The following is a 19,672-nucleotide window of genomic DNA, read 5'->3' as shown; positions in this document are numbered from 1 at the left end:
ACAAATAGAAAAAAATATCTTGATATTAATACAAATTGCAACAAAAGCTTGTAATACAAATTGCATTTAAAACAATGATTTCAGTGTCATGACTTGTCGTGTTTACAAGGGAATATAAAATAAATCCTAATCCAACATAAAAAATTGTTCTTCAATTAAGTCCTCCTAGGGAATATATATATATAATATGACATGATTTTATAGAAAACTTAATATTCTCAAAGAATTATAATTGAAGGATTTAATTGATAAATTCAAATTACTTAAGAGCAAAATTGATATAAAAATTATTTGGAGATAAAATTGATACTAATCCAATAAATAAGGGGTATATTTGAGATTCTCCCATGATTTTATATTTATGAATTACTACTTGTGTTCAAGTCTCCAATATATATATATATATATATATATATATATATATATATATATATATAAATTGAAATTAATTAGCGTTACACGCTTTTGCCAATTATTGTATAAATATGTGTTTTTCTTATGAGATAAAATATTTGAAATGATTAAAAACTTGAGCAACCACGTTGTTTACAAGGCAAGGATGCCTTAAAAGTCATTATTTGTAGTTTCTTACAAGTAAGATGTTTCTTACATGTACGCACAAAAACAATTCCGACAAGATTTCTCTTCATACTTCAATTACTTAACTCGTGTTTTTTGGCTTATTGTCCTGGAAGGTTAGAGATTTTCTCTTCGAGAGACTAGAAAGAGAGTTCCTGCCTGTTTAGAAGTTAAAAGTGTTTTTAATTTAAAAATATATTAAAATAAAAATTATTTTTGAAATTAACATATTAAAATAATTTAAAAACACCAAAAAATATTAATTTAAAACTATTATTGTATTTTATTAGGTTATTCTTCATTATATTCTCCTTATAGATATTTTTATCCACCTTAACATCTAATTTTGTTTTTCATGACCACTTTTTCTTTTTTACAGGGTATTTGAAATTAGTTTACCTGTATTTCAATCGGATAAAAAATTAATATATAATAAAAAAAAGAATGCACGCAAATATTCTACGCATAAAGGTAATTTGTACATAAGTTAACCACGTACACACATAAAGTTGGCATACAAATATTCTCACACTATCCTTTTTTATTGGAGCCAACCATACCAATCATGATTATTATTTCCTTACAAAAATTCAACTACGTGCTTCACAAATTAAGCATCTTAGCTTTACGCAAACATACAACTCTTGCAGACGAGCTATAATGATAGGCTACGCTTCATCTTCATCTTCATCTTCCCAAGATAAATATTCTCATTTAAGTCATGAGATGGGCTCTTCTGCCATACACAAACACCTACCTTTCTAGTTTTTGAATCTTAAACTCATTTTCTAAACTAAGTTATTGAAGGGTCTACACAAGAGACTTTGTTTTGCATGCGCAACTCATCAAGAGTAGTCGTCCAATCCATCATCAGTCATGAAAAAGCTTAATCCTTTGAAGTATTTTCCATGACTAGTTAACGTTAACCTTCTAATTTACTCAAGAATTGAAAACTAAGAATCCAAGCTTAATTTGATCCTTTATTAATCCAATGAATTAGAGCCGCTAGCCAGGAAAAAAAAGGACATCAGCATCATCCTCAGCAGAGGACCCTTAATTGTTTGGACACTGACAACATTTCATTGTTCTAGGTTGCCGCTCTTGAATATCTTGATGCAGTTTTTATATTTCAATTTTCTTAGCTCCCACCAAAGCTGCATCTTCTTCTTAATTTGATAACACATGGCTCATGTCACTTAACCTTTGCATATTCAAAGCTGCCAAGACTAGATAGATACTTGCAGAGCATTCTTTTGTATCAATTCAACATTTTTTTTATCCAATCCCATTGTTTAATTTTCTTTTCCACTCTCGCGCATTATTCTCATTCAATGTAGTTGTTCTTCAATTGGCCCACCATTTACTAATGCATTTCATCTTTCTTTTTTATATACCTGACCCTTCCTTGCAAAATTTTGGTCAAGGCAAAAATGAAGAAGTGTTGTCGTGTGCTTCCAGCCATTGTTATCATCCTTACTTCATTTCTTGAGCTCTTTTGGCAACCGAAAAAGCTGTTGTTTCAAATACCCTCTGCATTTGAGCTGACTGAATTATGCTTGGTCTTACATTACGCTAAACTTTAGGCGCCTACTGGATCTATTTGGCCAGTTTTCTAGGTCGCACCTCTCCCCTCCCCTTTATCCTTTGCATTTGCAATTTCTATATTATTAGCTGCTTGCTTCTGTACATTTTGCCACTACTACACATGAAATTAGTCTTATTGTATTTCTCCATGTTTCCCCCCTCTTTGTTAACTTTACTTCGCTTTCTGATTTGCACTTTCTATAAACTGTGTGTATTTAGTTTTCCTTTTGCTATAGTTGTTTGCCATTTTTTCCCCCACTCGCCCCTACAGCGCTCACAAAACTATTGATGGCTTCCAAAGAGATATATGTTAACTCTTTTTTTATATATTTTCATTCTGTGTTGAATGAATATCTTAGGCCAATTACCTCTATTTACAACTTAGCTACACCTTTCTCTCTGTCTGCATGCTTTAGGATTTAACTACCATCCATTCTCTCTGTCTGCATGCTTTAGTTTAGGATTTATTTTGATATAGGGTGACTTGCTGTGAAGCCTTTGTTAGAAGATTTTTGCCTGACTCAGTCCAACTTGCTATGGTTTTTGCCTTCACTTGCAAATGGTTGCTTGTCTTCTCCACAGGCATTCCAGCTTCTGATATCGTACGCAAAGTCATCCCATAAACTCGGCTCATGTGTTTCTACTGCAGTCACTGTTGATTCTCACATCAATGTTTCGAACTTTCATACAAAGCTTTCAAATGCATCTTTAATTTTGCTTGTTGTTTATTCCAATTCTTGGTTTTAGTCTTCTTCAGCTATGTTATCCCCATAAATATTCTTTCAGGTCGCTGTACAGTACACAACATGTGAGACTGCTCATGGCAGTGCGCTGACAACATATCTAAGTATATACTCTAAAATCAATAATAATAATAGTAATAATAATAATAATAGTAATAATAATAATAGTAGTAATAATAATAAAGTAGCAATTTACCCACATTTTATACTCACATAAACACAAGATTAAATCAACGAAAACTGAGGAATAATTTAATTTTATAAAATAGAATATCATCAACTCCAATTTTGGTATTTTAACTTAATTATAACTTTCATGTATTTTCTAGGAAAATGAAAAAAAAAGTTTTAAAAGGAAAAAAATTCATTTTCAATCAGTGAATATATTTTCTATAGTTTTCTATTTCAAGATTTATATAAAAGACTAGAAAATTCTCTACATATAATTTCTCGTATTCCATCTCTTTTATGAGCTAGATTCAAGGCCCACTTGATAAGCCCATTATCATTCAATGCCCAACAACTAAATTAAGGCCTAGAACCAGCCCATAAAACACTTGAAATCAACGTTTCAACTTTCCACCAATATTTTGACCTTCCTTCTTCGCCTGCTTTCCTCTAACAGTTGATACCATAACAACCTCAAATTATGCTCCATTTGTCATCTCTCTACTTTCCTTGTCTAAATTTTGTCTAAATTTTATTAATTATTTCACTTATTCCATATGGATTCCAACCATTTTTTTTTTCATTACTCTTCTTGTCAACTTTTCTCGTGTCTTATCTGCAGAATCCTAGAATCATTTTACACATTTTAAGTCATTAAATCTTGCTCAGTCGAGTGAGCTTTTAAGCAATCAAGCATTGATCTTTTTGTGCTTTTTGGGACACATATTGAACTTTGAGAGGTGGGTTTTTGTTGTTTTTCTTGATGGGTACTGCAATTGCTCAGTACCCATATGGAATTACTTCACATTCTTTTGTGAAATCCGGTCACAAATTGGAGATTTCAAGCTCTAACTGTCATTATAAAGTGGATATATCAAGATTTAACTTGTATCCTAGTTCTGTTTCCACCACTGACTCCAAGGTATGTGACAAAGATTGTCTTTAAAGATTATATTCACAATTGATGAGTCCATTTTTTTAGGAAAGAAGTGAAACAAAAACCCTGTTGAATATACTGTAATGTAATGGAGATAGAGGAAATAATGTACTTATGTACTTGGGGGTGTCTATTTTGTGATATGGCAGTGTTTTTTTGACAATTTTGATTACATTCAATTGCTAATGGCATGGATTAAGCAGACAAGATGAGTGTGATCTATAGAAAATATAATAGAGAGAATTTGATGATACATGCAAATGTCATGGCAGTAATGCATGAAACCATGTAAGAATTAATGTTTTGAATTATGGAGGATTTTTTCTTGATACAGGTGTGTACATCTCTTTCACTCATGCTTATTACCCTGGAAATATTATTAGTAAGTGTGCTGTCCTGTCAGCAAATGAAATCAGCTGTCCAAGTTTAGGCTGTTAACTTTAGCTTTTATGTTGTACTTAGCTCTTAATCAAGTTGTAAAACTCTTGCTTATATGCTCCAGTATTACTATTAGAAATAAACTTTAGAACATGGCATTTAATTAGTTTCTCACCAGGTATGGCGGTTGCTCGTGATATTAAAGGGAGGCGGGAACGTATTGCTACAGTCATTGGCAATGGCACAACCATGGCTGGTCAGGTCTATGAAGCAACGGGCAATGCAGGCTATTTAGACTCAAATATGATAGTGATTTTAAATGACAGCCGACACTCTTTACACCCCAAGATTGAAGAGGGCTCCAAGACTTCAATCAATGCTCTATCTAGCACCCTAAGCAAGCTCCAGTCAAGTAAATCATTCCGGAGGCTTAGAGAAGTTGCTAAGTTGCTTTCAGTAGTTTCCATTTGCTTACATGACTAAGCTTGTATTAGGATCATTAACTAATAAAATTGCTTAGAGAGAATGGGAATTTTCTGCAATTGAAGATGCATTTTTTTGAGTTAATTTAGAAATCTCTATTGCAATAAGTAGCGCAACAAATTCAGTCAGATTTTATATCTTGTTTTAACTTATTGTTTTCATTCAATTGAATGCTCTTTCTTTTCTTATTTCTTATGAAGGGTCTTACCAAGAGGATAGGTATGCATGAATTAGTAGCTAAAGTTGATGAGTATGCACGTGGTATGATGGGTCCTCTGGGATCAACTCTCTTCGAAGAACTTGGGTTGTACTACATAGGCCCTGGTGATGGACACAATATTGAAGATTTAGTTTGTGTTTTACAAGAAGTGTCAACTCTGGAGTCAATGGGTCCTGTCTTGATACATGTAATAACTGAAGAAAATCAGTGTGCAGAACATAAGCAACAGACTGAGGCAATGGGGAACCAGCAGGAAGGTATGTTGAATTCTTATACTTTAATCTTCTTTGATTTTTCATAGATGACTATCAAATCTATGCATTAATTCAGAGTCACACCGAACCTGGCTATCCTGGTTATATTTTAGATATCTATGCTGAGGCATATGCTTTGTTCAGGATCTGGCCTTATGTCTAGGCTAGGCTACAACTTAATGTATAAGAACTCAGGACTGGTTAATTGTTCTACAGCTTTTTAAGTAGAGGAGATGATTTTAATTCTAAAATTAATACTTACATGTTCTTTAATTTGCAGATTGCTTCAAATGCTTATGTCTAGGCTAGGCTAAGCTTTATTTTATTTTCTGTTAAATGAAGAATATAATTGATAAATAGGATACTAAAGCGGGATCTTATCCTGCTTACACGAGTTGTACAATCAAATAATCTTAAAATCAACTAATGTGTAGATTCTATCATAACAAGAACTAAAAGTATTTTAAAGACCACTTATCAGTTGTAAAGGAACAAGAGAACTGCAATCTAGACATAAATCAGCATGCTTAGATCTTTCAATTGCCTCTTTCAGAATTCTGGATTTACACAACTTGTTTTGAACAAAATGTATAATAAAGCTCGCCATGACTAAGCTTTATTTTCTTCATGCTATAGCTTCCAAGTAATCAATGATTAAAATGTAGCACAAGTATTATGAATATCCATCTGAGATATGTCCATTTATAGTTTTGGACTACGGGGTACCTGTCTCTGTTCAGGCTCAGTTTGTGCTGAGTTTACTTATATCTGCTACCATGGCTTGTCAACATCTTTGAATATCTGACAAGCAGTGCATCTTGTGGCTGACTGTTCAAACCCAAAAATTCCAACTTTTATATAATTTTTACATTTGAATGATGTAATGCACGACTTTGTATTAATGCTTGTCTTTTAATCGGTTATTTACTTTCAATGTGAGCCCCGGGGCACAAATTGTTCACAACAGAAGTCAACTTATTTGTAGGGATTTACTTGGAAGACATCCCCCCCCCATGTATATTTAACCGAGCTTGCAAGCTTGACCACTCTTTCCTTTTACTTTTCATTATTTTTCTAATAAATACTCTCTTATTTTCAAAATTGTTTAGTTTGTTTTTTTAAAAAATATTGATTAATATTTTAATTATTTCTTTTAATTTCATAACACTTTTTTCTTATATTTTATATAATTATAAAAGAGAAAATTGTTTGTTGTTAGCAATGAAAATTAATCTATAAGATAAAATGTATAAAAATATATAAAATAAAAAAGATAGCTGAAATAAAATATGCCATGCCTTGTCTAGTCAATGATGTTGAATGCTTTCAAATTTGTCAGAGCTCAGACTAGTTAGTTAGATATCATATCAGCGCCGTTATTCAATCATGGATGACCATATGTCACGCAAAGTAGGGCATTTGTGCTGTCTTTTTGTGGCTTGAGGTCCCTTTATTTGCACGGAACCCAATCCTTCTAGTCAATGGTCTGCATGATCTATCGCTGCCACGGAACCTCTTATTAAATATTTTAACCACTGTCGTATCTCTTCCAGGTTGAAAAAATAAAAATAAATGCCGGCAAGAGGTTGATTTAAACGATAAATTAAGACATTATTTTATCGTAGATTGATGCTATGTTAAAGTAAGGGTGGCAATTTCATCTCTACCTCATGAACGACAACACAATCCAATCCGACTTGAATGCATATTAAATTCTATGGATAGCTTGGGTTCATGTCAAATTCGAGGAAGACTTTAAAGGTAGAAAGTCAAGTTTTAAATTGTGTATGAATATTGTTTTACTACCGGAAAATGAATAAAATTTTTGAAGGTTGATGAAATTAATTATATTTATATGAAACTGTATATGTTTTGAAAAAATAATAATAAGCTATTTCTGTACCGGATTCTAGTCAGGAAGATTAACAGGCAATTAACAAGGGACTCTGCTGTATATATTAATGTGCCCGCCTGCCATGAGGTGAGTGCTGTGTTTTTGAGTTTGCTGCGGTGATGGAGGTTTGTGCGTGGAGATATATAGTGACAGACTCTGCAGGTTGTTGAATGTTTATTAATTATATGTTTCTTAATTTGTTTCCAATGCTTTTTAGTGACCGACGACTATGGTGTTTTTGTGTTCATATTTATGTGAAGTGTGATGATGTTTTTGTGTTCATCTTTAATCTCTCTCTCTTTTTATTAGTTCTTAAAATATACTAGAAATGGAGTAAAAAATGGGTCATTACACTAGAATTTGTCAATTAAAAAGTTTCCTTCATACTCTTCAATTCTGGAAACGAAGAAGTGTCCTCAAGAAAAAATCAAGAAATGTAATTTATTAATAATATGCTTAATTATTCAATTCAATTCAATTCACAAGTAATTGAAAAACACAAATACACAATTAATACGAAAAGCTAGCTCGCTAACCCACGTAACTCATCACATTGACTGTTCTTCTTCTTCACAAAACCCTGCACATCAAAACATGCCCCACGTACGTTTAGTTTTGTTCCTTTCGAAATTGAAAAATCTAAGATTGAGAGAAAGACAAGACAAGCATGACTTACTGTAGGAATTCTACGTTAACCGATGTTGCCGAAGGATCTGCTATGGTTTCAAATGCGGTAGAAGAGAGGACTATGGTAGCCCCATTCGATGAAGGCCTTGACCTTGATGTTTGTGCTCGATCAACAATCCTAACCTGAATGATTTGGTCTGGAAGGCAAGTTCCCGGGACAGCTGCACTGATGCATCTCACGAGGTACTGCCTCCCACATGCTGCACCGTTGTCCCATATTCGCTCGCCGGCCGCGGCAAACATGTTGCTTGATGGGAAATGTGATGGTGAGTTCCCATAACAGGCGGTGGCTGCATCACAATCACCCCATAAAAAAAATGTTAGGGATTAGGATCAGGGAGAAGACTACGAATTTCATTTATGGAAGTCATATGTTTGTACATGTAGCAGTACCGGGCACTTACGTAAATATGGGGGTCTGTAGTGGGCACAGGTGCCAACATCGCCATGTGAGAGATGGAAGAGTGTTGCCAGGAGCAATAAGAGTAGAAATGTAGAGGTCATCCCGAGTGTTGGCATAATCTCGCAAAGCAAGGAAATAAACCTTCTGTATATATTAATTATGAGCTCGTTAGTAGTGTGTGTGTGTGTGTGTGTGTATATATATATATATATATATATATATATATTCAAAACTTCTAAATCTCAGCGAGGGCATATTATTGGCCGTCTAGGTAAAAATAAATTTAAATTCTATAAACATTCAGGTAAAGGGAACAAAGTAATTAAAAAAATCTCAGCAGCCGGCTCTTTGCTAAATTAATGCATGTTTCGGTGCCCGAGAACGAGCAATATCTGCCATCTTTACAAGACAATAATCTTGACGTTAAGGAGAGTATATCTAAAATTAAAAGCATGGAGGCCAAGGTCAAGGAGGGAGAATGCTATATATAGGAAGTTATCTGGACAATTTACTGGTTTAGTCAAATATGCCTTTTATAGAAACATCAAATCTTCCGTACAAAGAACAATTTAGTACTACTATACAGAAGAATCAAAAAAAAAAAAAGAAGTTAGTGTATGAACACGTACGTAATATCCTCATAATTTTAATACATAATATTAATTATTTGATTGAATTAGCTACTTCTATTCTCTCTTTTCTTTTATTTTTAAGTTATAAAAAGAGTATGAATTAATATATACAAATAGAAAAAATACACCAAAAATTCTTGATATTAATACAAATTGCAACGAAAAGCTTGTAATATAAATTGCATTTAAAACAATGATTTTAGGGTTATGACTTGTCGCGTTTGTAAGGGAATTAATATAAAATAAATCCTAATCCAACATAAAAAATTGTCCTCCTAGCTAGCTTTTACTGTATCAATTAATGATGATCACCGATTTTTAGATTTTCTCAATTAATTAAGTTTTTCCATCCATATATTTTTAATCATAGATTACATCCAAATTGTGTGTGTGTGTGTGTGTGTGTGTGTGTATATATATATATATATATATATATATATATAATGACGAGTGGGAGAGTTGACTTTTCTTGGTTAGATTTAACTTGATCAAAACCAACATTCTCCTTGCTTCTGCAAGGAAGGAAAGGTAGGCTTTTCTAGGCCAGTAGGACTAGGATCTATCTATCCATATACAGTAACGATGCTAGACAATAGACTTTTTTATTTTAATGCTGCTGCTCATATCTTTATCGTGAATTCGGAAAGATTTCTACGGTAAGAGTATCGTAGTCGGAAAGATTTCTACGGTAAGATGTTTTGACATCATCCCTCCTTGAAAAGATGTTTTTGATAAGATCTTAATTTAATCAACAACTGGAAAATGAATTTTATACTCGCATGCTCTATGCAACCCACCCGGAGTTTCCGCAGGGTTATTTGGTATTGAATTTTATCATGTTTTTGTTAAAATTTAAAATTTTAATATTTTTAAATTGTTTTGATTAGCTTAAATTAAAAAAATATATATTATTTTGATATATTTTTAAGTAAAAAACAATTATTATTAAATTTTCAATAATATTTTTAATTAAATTACACATAAACTTCTATGCAACAATACCACCATGAGTTCCTTAATTAAGAAGTTTGCGGCTTTTTATTATTTTTAATTACAAGTGGGGATTCATCCAGAAAAGTCTAACCTAAATTCAAACCCTAACCACATGTTTCTCTCTCTAGGTTTCCTTTTCTTATTTCAAGATAAAGATAAGTTTTAAAATCTTCACACAAATAAAATATTTTAAACGATAGATAGTATTCAAAATTAATATTATACCTACCTATATAATTCCTTTGATTTTATAACTCTAAGTAAAAAAAAAAATTCTTTAGAATGTTCTTATAAAATATCTAAATAACAGTCCTTTTCCGTCATCAATCAATTTTATATATCTAAACTAGTTCCACAAATGGAATACTGTTATTTTTTAATTACTAGTTCCACAAATGGTTTATGTGGATTCAAGGCACACTTAAACTTTATTGATGGGATTTTAAATGCACCAGAACCTTCAAATAAGAGTTTAACATGTAGGAACTTCAAATAGAAATTGAAATCATGACTTGTTCTGTTAGAACATCAATATTCAATAAATCCTTCGACTCATGACTTTGTTTGTTTCCACCAAGGACTGGTTGGAAACAAAACTAATATTCACACCTTCTTCTTCTTCTTCTTTTTCTTGATATCAAGAACTAGATTAAGTTGGTCATATATTATGTGGATATATACAAATCCAACACAAGAAAAAAAAAAGATACAACAATAGTTATGATAACATAACAATATACAAGTACTAATTACTAGAATATGCAACTCACTCTCTATTCCTTAACAAATCCATGCTAGCATAAACAAAACAAGGATTATAAGAACAAATCCAAGATGCAACATTAATTGTGAAATAAAAAGCGAAAAACATAATATATTCCAATTAATCCAATGGAATTACATCAAATATATATGAATTTGTTCCTAGTATGCATGCTAGATAATCCATACTATTCCATAGAATAGTCCTTGCCAAACTTTTCAATGAACCTCTTCTTTAATCATATATATTCCTTACAATTAATGAAACAAATCATCTAAGGAAAAAGGGGTGCGCTATGAAAGTCCCCACCAGCCAACAATTTTATTCCAGAATCTCTAAGACAATTTTTTCTAACTCAAAAATGCAAAAAGGACATATATAGCTAACCAAAGAAAAATTCAGTGTTTTTAAAGAGAAACATCGTTCCAAATGACGACATTGTACGTATGCCTTCATACACAACTTAACAGTGTAGTGGCATTTACCATCTAGACTCTATATTTTTCTATCTTCTTTGTACATGTGAAGGTCAAATGATCATTTTCATTTTTTCTAAAGTATTGATTCCATATTCACGCCTTCTTTTGCTATAACTAGTAGTGTTATGTCATGCCCAAACCTAATAGATTACCTACACAGTGTTTTTTAACTTAACAGTGACCTGCTAACTATTATGGGTTATTATCTTAAATAATCACTATTAGAAAATTATAAATTGCTGATGGAATATTTTGTCGATAATTAGACAAAATTTTAATAGTATTTTCATTGCTAATAAAAAATAGTTGGCATAAAATGTCTTATCAGAGGTTTGTTTTATATATTCAAACTTATAATTGATATAATTCAAAGTTCTAGCATATATGTTAATGAAAAAAACATGTATGCTTAAATTAAAATAAAAAAGGGTACTTACTTGTTGAAACACTTTAAAGTAATGCGATTTTTGTTATTGTCAATGATAAATCATTTATTTTTAAAGCTTTATTGCTCCTCATTTGTACATCTAAGATGTTTGCAATATACCTCTTAAAATTAAAACAACACCACCTTAGTTTAGATGCACTTTCAAATAAGGTTTTTGAACCAAAAAATATAAAACTCAAATATTTCTCAACAAGATGAATATAAACTCTAAATATGAAAAGGGAAAAAAGTTAAAAGAGAATGAAAACACTAAAACTAAAGTGAGAAATAGTAAGGAAAATTTTGAAAAATTCTATTTAAAAACTCTTTCTTTACCATTTTTTTATAGTGAATCTTGAAAGCTAGAAGGTTGAAGAATTAATAAGAATTAATTCTTATTATTATCAACCTTTAATTAGCCACCGTAAATTAAGAATAAATCTAGAAAAATAAAGGGTTCTTTGATTAGAAAAACCAAGGGTTTTTTTAGATTAATTTTATATTCACCCATAATTTGTTTAATTAAAACAAATTTCCAACAATTCCTTATTTGAATGAAAATTATCTCATCAGTTTGAAAATGACTCAAGGATTTGTTGAGATATATTGATATGGTAGATTACTATATCAAGATAAATAGCTTTTGGTTTTGAACATTTCTTAGTGAAATTCTATCGGATTTACTCAACTAAATAGCAAAAATATTATCTTGAACTATTTAATTGTTATATAAACCATGAAAATAGTAATCACATAGTTCTCTAACTAGATATTTTCTTTGGTTCTCACTGTTATATTCATTTTGGCCCTGAACAACTCTTGGATTCATGAGTATTTCAAAGAATTTAGCCTTTATTGAAATTCTTAAACAAACATCCATATTTCTTACTCATATATGTAATCTTTCATTAAAAATATTATGTTATAACCCACTTAGTGTACCAAAATATAAAAATCGGTAAGAACTTAGCTCACCCTTTATCACATTATAACTAACATTTATTTTATCATCGGAGTAAGTAAGAAATAATAATTTTTTATTGCTACCGAGAATGTTATATAACTTATTTTCCACTTGAATCTAGATTTTAGGATCTTCAATCAGCTAGATATGATTGTCATGATTACACTCTTTCATCTTTTTAAGGCTTTAAACTCATTTCTTTTGATGAATTGTACATAAACTATCTCGTCAAATATTTTCAATTTTCTCACCATAAACCATAAAAGGTGATGGTAGAATCTTTACTATTGAAGTAGTACTTTTTGAAGCAGCATTTGTTGACATAACTAAATCTTAAGTAGAAGAAGTAGGAAACATGATATAATCTATAAATAACAATAGCCAACAATATTTATAAATAAATAATTTAGCTCCATAATAAGCAAGAAATACAATAAAAACTTGTAAAAGAGAAGTTTTTTAAATAAAAAAATAAATTCAATAGGAGATGTTCAAATGAGAATATCTTAATCTTATGATATCAAAATCAAGCAATTTAAAAGCTCAAAATCATCAGAACCTAAAGGACTAAAACTTCCATTAAGGATTCAAAGTGAGATAAAATTATTTTGAAGAATAGAATTGCGAAAAAAAAACTCAGGCTAGAACTGTTCTTGCACAGGATTCTCTGCTTTTATGCTAGATATTCAAAAGAAAATATTTTGAGCTTCTGATATCAAAATCAAGCGATTCAAAAACTAAAATTCATCTACACGTACAAGACTACAACTTTCATGAAGAATTCAAGGTGAAATAAATTTGTTTTGAAGAACAGAATCTGGCCGCAACTTGGTTGGTCAATAGGGATCTCCTGATCTGATTTCAGAAAAATAACAATGCCAAGCATCTCAATCTGACTGAGAGTCTGTCATAAAAACAGCGAGCTCTAGGACCTAATAAAGGTGTAGGTCAATTCTTTAACATGACATGAGTGACAGCATATGGCTGGGATGATTAGATATTGCACGAAACCAAGTCAGAATCAAAGCCTAAGTTGGAACAATAAATCGTGAAAACAACATAATCAGTTTTTTTTAGTGCAAATTTTGATAGATTTATCCAAGTTTAAAGACCAAATAACTAATGAATGAAGTTAGCATTATGAAAACTCCTAATCAATCTAGGAAACCTAAAGATTTTGGTAGCAAAGGGGAGGATAAAGAGGGCAGCTCAAACAGGGCTCGAAAAATATTTTTTTCTTCTTTGCTTTTATCAATCTTCCAGCAAACATGAGTTAATCTCTTGCACTTGGTTCAAGAGGGGTATACACAATCTCCAGCATGTGGTGCCCAAAAATGAGTAACAACACCATGTTAGAGTTTTTTATGTATATATATTGTGCTTCATGATTTTTTTCAATTTATTTTCTATTCATTTATCTCGGTACCATCACTTTTTTTATATATTGGCTTATCCTGATCTCGTGACTTGATTTGCATATTTGGCGTGCTCATTTAGGTTAGCTCAAGATGAGTATTTCTTTGTTTTTTTTTTCATTTGATTAGTTGAAATCTTAGTTTTGTTGTCACCTTTTGTTTTTGTTTTTATTTTTGTTTTTTTACAAGTTCCTATGATTTTTTTTATTATTGAAATTGATCTATTGATTATCAGTATGTGTTATTTAATCACCTGGCTCTTTTTTTTTTACCAATAAAATAAATATACACAGCATGTCCACAAATCTAATTATTTACTTTATTATGTTATTTGTCCCTTAATTTTAACCCTATATATATATGCAAGGTCTTCATGATTCAGGTATCTGCTTATGAAATCATCCCTGTAGAGGATGATGCACCATACCAAATCATAAATCATAGCAGGAGCAATAATTGTTAAACAATTGGTCAAAAAGCAATTTACACATCCAATTCTAAACATTTTCAGTATTTTTTTTTGTGGGTTGGATTTTTAACGATTTTTCCAGTGTCATTTTAGGGAACATTTCAAGTTCTTCATTGAAACATGATGAATTGCAAGCCCGAACCAGAATGTTATTAACAATAAAGTAATGTGTTCAGGGATTTCACATAATTTACCATCCTAAAATATTTGATCAAGTAGTTAACTAAAATGTTTGTAATAAATTCTAAAACAAATTGTAAAAAATATAATTTACATTCTCAAGTGGCTGCACCCTTTGCATTCTCTTTGTTTAACATTAAGGAGTGTTTTTAATATGTTTTTTAATTTAATTTGATGTATTTTAAAAAATAAATTTTCCTAAATGTTGGTTTTAAAGTTTAAATATAGAAAATTAAGAGAGTACGCAAACTTTATTAATCAACATACTCACTCTTGACAATATCTATATACAATGTAAAACCTTTACACATAAGCAAGCATAATTAAGTGATTATTAGATAATTCATCGGCATCACATTATGAATAGGATTATTTTTTTTAACGTGAGAAAAAAATCTAAGTGTTATTAATATCTTTTCTAGTAAAACTAAAATTTAAACTGTGTGGAAATTGATCTAACATATCTAGTAGTTTTGGCAGATCTAAAAACAATCCAAATGACCGGTAAAAAGATAATTTGACTCAAAATAAATATTTAAAATGAGATTTTTTTATATAAATATTGAGATAATGACATATTGGATCAATTCAAATCAAGCCATATGTTAACATACCCTGCCATATGTCGAGTCATGAGAACATGATAACCTAATAGTAAGCAAACCAAAACAAATTATGAAGATTAATTTTTAATAAACTCAATGTTAAATGATAAAATTAAAAAACAAAATAAAAAAAGAATTAAAAAACCTGAGTTAACTTGGGTTAACCTATCATATCCATGACTTGGATCACGAGACCAAAATAATCCAATAGAAATGTGAAATTGAAAAAAAAATTGATTAAAAAATACACAAAAAAATAATTCGGATTAATCCAGATTAAACTGCCAAACCTGTGACCTGATTCATGAGATGAACATAATCTCATAAGAAGCAAATCAAAACAAATTACAAAACTTAATTCTCAATCACTCAATGTTGAAGGATAAAATTGAAAAAAAAATCAAATGAAAAAACACGACTTAACTAAGTTAACTCATCAAAATAGCAGTTTAGGTCATAAGACTGAGATAATATTATAGAAATTTAATTAAAAAGAACTATGAAATTTAATTCCTAATAAACCTAAAGTTTAAAAATAAAAATGAAATTGAAAAAAATATAAATTGAAAAAAAATCAGAAGAAAAAAAATAGTATTACAATTAATAATATTTTATAAGGAGGGCGGATGAAATTCCAAATTCTTTCTAGGGTTTTTTTAAATGTATCCCACAATTTATTTATTTCAGTGAAGCAGTTTCAAGCTCTAACAATTATAATTTATTTAGTTGACGTAATGGCGTTGAGCTTACCCAAGTTCCAACACCCATTCCAATAATAATTCACCCACATTTTATACTCACACAAACATAAGATTAATTCAACGAAATCATGAGGAATGATTAAATTTTGTGTTCTTTAAAGGATGGTTTCTTGTTCTTTATATATTGAGTAATGTCTGATCATATTCATTTATGTTTATGGAACAGAACTTGTACAATACGAACGTTAGGAAAGTAATTCTCTACCAAAGCTTAGGTCGGCTTTGAGGTCCGTTTCCAAGCTTGTTTGAATTGACTGCTTGTTTGGCAGTGTAGTTACAAGTGTTTTTCAAATAATTTTTCGTAAATACATATTAATGATATTTTTTTATTTTTTAAAAATCATTTTTGATATCAGCACATCAAAACAATCCAAAAGGTACAAACCATATTATATTTTAGCGAAAAAAAATTCAAATTTTTTAGGAACGCAGGTTGAACCGCATTCCCAAACGTTATCTGAATGAGAGCCCGGAGAATGTGAGTGTTTTGATCCTAGATCCGAGTGCCAAGAACAATTATATACATTTTATGTTTTATGCATAGCATAATAGCTCTTTTCATCATCAGAAACAACTTGATTTCCGACTTCTTGCATTGCATTACCATAACGAAAAGAAAAATGAATTATGAAAAGAGAGATTGCTCTTGTGATTCGAAATGAACCTTTCTCGGAGGAGGAAAGGAATAGTGATGGATTCCTATGAAGCATCCAGGGACAAGAAGATTCAATCGGACGACCTTCTCGAACCTCTAAAAGGCAGATCCATTTATATACGAAAAACCACGACTTATATATAGTCATAAAAAGCTCCTTTACCGAACGAGGCAGAGAAAATCTTACCCTACTTTGCTCACTCCTGTTCGCGAGTTTTCTCTCTAGACCAACTCTTTGGCTCACTAGCGTGTAAATGCATATAAAAGTGCTCAACTCATTCTTTTCCCAAAGAATGCTCTTCTTGCGCAGTCCATTCTATGAGTGGGGCAGCTAGTGGACAGAGAATCTTCATATTTTTAAGCCGGTCCCATTTATTTAATTAAATTAGGATCAGGCTGAGATCAAGCCTGCCTGGAAAAGGCTTGATAGGGTCAGTTTGTTTAGTGCTTCGAGGCTATTTTCGATCTATAAAAACAAGATTAATAATAGTTTAATATTTTATACTAATTTAAAAACCCAAACAAAATAAAATAAATTTTTATCTAATTTTAAATTTTGATTTGTTTTGGATTTTACAGCTAAATTTCAGTTAGAATATTCTGGTTTTATTTAACATGTTTCGTTCCACTCTTAAAAAATTATTAAATTAAATTAAACCAGATTTAATTAATTAAACCATTCAAATTCAAGCTCACTTGTGTCTGCATGATTTTCATGTCCACGACACAAATCACCACATGCACGCATTGAGGAAAGATTAAAGTTGACGATGTTTTTAAAGCACGAGCTATCCACATTTTGGTCTGCCGACAACCAATGGAGTCGTTAATTCCATCTGGCCCTTTTGTCAATCTGGCCGGACGGCATCAGCCCCCAGAGCCGCAAAATGTCTTCAATTTCTAGAACCTGGACAAAATATTTGACCATTGACCTTTCATTCACTATACCACATAGCATGTATTCACTAATTATTTCTGCGTCATAATTTTAATAAGATTGTTGTGTATGATTTTTTTTATGTAACTTCGTATATTGTTTTTCTGAAACACAATTTCTTTTTGTAATTTAAAAATATAAACATTATTAAAAAAAGTCGATTACACCTGCAATATGGCTAACAACAATGTTGAATCGTCTTGATATCCTCTCTGTGATGAGGTAGCGTGTGTGGCCAACGACTGTCCAGCTTAGCGTTGATGACTTTTTATTTTTTTCTATTTTTTTTATTTGGTCTCTATTCTTTCAATTACTATTTGTAATTTATAAATGTGAAATTCTTTTTTAATTTCAACCCCGTGAAATCTTTTCATCCTTTAAGTTGATCCTCGTTCTTTTTATTTTTATTTGTTTTGCTTGAGAAAACTTTTTAATTTTTTTTTATAATTTCATCCTTAATTTTTTTTTATCAAATTAAATTTTATTATGTAATTGTTCTTTTTGAGTTTTCATAATAACAAAATTCAATTGAGTTACATAATAATTATAAATCTTTCATTTAAAATTCATAATAAAAATACACATCAATTCATCAAAATTCATTTCACACCTCATTACCATGTAGCATGTTGTACATAATGCATAGATATAGATTAGGATTGATAGTCTAAATTTATTATGACAAATCATTTTTAAAAACAAAAAAATTGTTTTTTTCTTTCCTTTTTTTTTAAAAAAAAACCAACATGCACGGATTAAAATCAAGCTTGCATACATGTGTTAATTCTTCTCCAGCAAAACACAAATTATCTGACAAAAACAAAAAAATATGAATTATTTAATTATATGTCCTGATTATTTTATAGAAAAGCACAAGGAAATTAACATCATGAAAAGAAACAATCTCAAGCTAAAACAATTTTAATTCTGCAAAGATCAACCTTTGCTTGGAATTAATTAGAATTGGAAATGATATAACCTTTAATTAATTCAAAACAATCAAATAAATGTTTATTGTTTAAAATCTTGTAGTTTAATCCACTACCATTCATCTTTAATTGATTCAAAATATTATATATATATCAAAACCTTTAAATTATTATAAACTCTAATATTTTTAATAATTAATTATAGAAGAATAAAACTAAAATTAAATAATAAATCAAATAAAAAAAAGAAAATTTTGTATCTAAAGTTGCTTAACTGGACTTGAAAAACAATTTGTATAGGGAAAAGAGCAGCCAAGAAAAATAGAAAAGCTGTTGAATAGTTAGCGGAAAAAAAGAAGGAAAAAGTTTGGGGAAATGAGAAATAAGCTGACGTGGTGCACATATATTATTTATTATATTAAGGCACGAGTCAACAACAAGAATCCACGTCATATTATTATATTAATATTCTAATATAAAAAATAATTAAAAAAAATTAAGGGGGCAATTGCCTTATTATGCTTCCACGTGGCTCCGCCACTGTGTACTAGTTGCATAGAGGATCAGTTCCCTCCCTCTATAAATACCAAACCCAAAGGCCCAAAGGCTCAAACACCGTTCTTGGTGCCAAGCTCTCCTCTCTCTGTCTCGCTCTCTCTCTGTTATCTTTACGAAGGAAGGAAGGAGCAGGTCTGATCACCTTTCCTGTTCTATCTCCGTAAGGTAAGGCGGTTCCTTTTATTTCTCCTCTTCCTTCATTTCCCATGCAATTATAAACCAAAAACAATAAGCACCTGACAGCCCCCCCTTAACCCTTTCTTTTTCTTTAATTCCTTTTATATTAATATTAATAATATCTAGCAGATTTTTATTTTTTTGTTATCGATTAATCCAAATTAGCTATTGTTAATTTTAGGGGTGAGGAAAAAATCAAAAAACTAATTAAATCAAGAAAAGAAAATTAAAAAATAAATAACTGAAAAATAAACCAAAAACAATAAGCACCTGACAGCCCCCTATTGCTTTCCTTTCCCCCCCTACGAGCCAGTTAAGTTCTCGAGTTTTTTTTTAGATTAATGTTGTGTTGGTTTGGGTTGAGGATTCCATGCAGTGGCGGAGCCACGCGCGTAGGG

The 19,672-nt window shown here is 30.7% G+C and overlaps 1 protein-coding gene and 1 long non-coding RNA gene across 3 annotated transcripts; one reads left to right on the top strand and one right to left on the bottom strand.

Annotated features, from left to right (window-relative positions):
- The first annotated feature begins 3,278 nt into the window (after positions 1 to 3,278).
- Positions 3,279 to 7,522, top strand: LOC133674239 (uncharacterized). 2 transcript variants are annotated; one of them, XR_009835172.1, is made up of 4 exons: positions 3,279 to 3,996; positions 4,568 to 4,801; positions 5,073 to 5,349; positions 7,260 to 7,522. It is a non-coding gene; the product is annotated as an uncharacterized LOC133674239 (long non-coding RNA). The 2 variants fall into 2 exon arrangements; XR_009835171.1 differs by lacking the exon at positions 7,260 to 7,522 and having other exon boundaries at positions 3,283 to 3,996; positions 5,073 to 5,601.
- Positions 7,523 to 7,656: 134 nt separating this feature from the next.
- On the bottom strand, positions 7,657 to 8,471 carry LOC133673828 (EG45-like domain containing protein). Its single transcript, XM_062094731.1, has 3 exons — positions 8,332 to 8,471; positions 7,917 to 8,217; positions 7,657 to 7,820 (listed from the first exon to the last, which is right to left on the bottom strand). The coding sequence occupies exons 1-3, from the start codon at positions 8,444 to 8,446 to the stop codon at positions 7,811 to 7,813; spliced, it is 426 nt and encodes a 141-aa protein (XP_061950715.1). The 5' UTR covers positions 8,447 to 8,471; the 3' UTR covers positions 7,657 to 7,810.
- Positions 8,472 to 19,672: the final 11,201 nt, after the last annotated feature.

This window comes from Populus nigra, chromosome 15, assembly GCF_951802175.1.
Source record: "Populus nigra chromosome 15, ddPopNigr1.1, whole genome shotgun sequence".
NCBI classification, from domain to species: domain Eukaryota; kingdom Viridiplantae; phylum Streptophyta; class Magnoliopsida; order Malpighiales; family Salicaceae; genus Populus; species Populus nigra.
Note: the sequence above shows the minus strand (reverse complement) of the source record. Positions and strands in the feature narration are given on the sequence as shown.

Bases quoted from the DNA above. Each gene is read 5' to 3' on its own strand.
- LOC133673828 (XM_062094731.1), bottom strand. From the start codon at position 8,446: ATGCCAACACTCGGGATGACCTCTACATTTCTACTCTTATTGCTCCTG. The intron at 8,218-8,331 runs GTAAGTGCCCGG...ATTGTGATGCAG, and splicing joins CTACAGACCCCCATATTTAC to CCACCGCCTGTTATGGGAAC.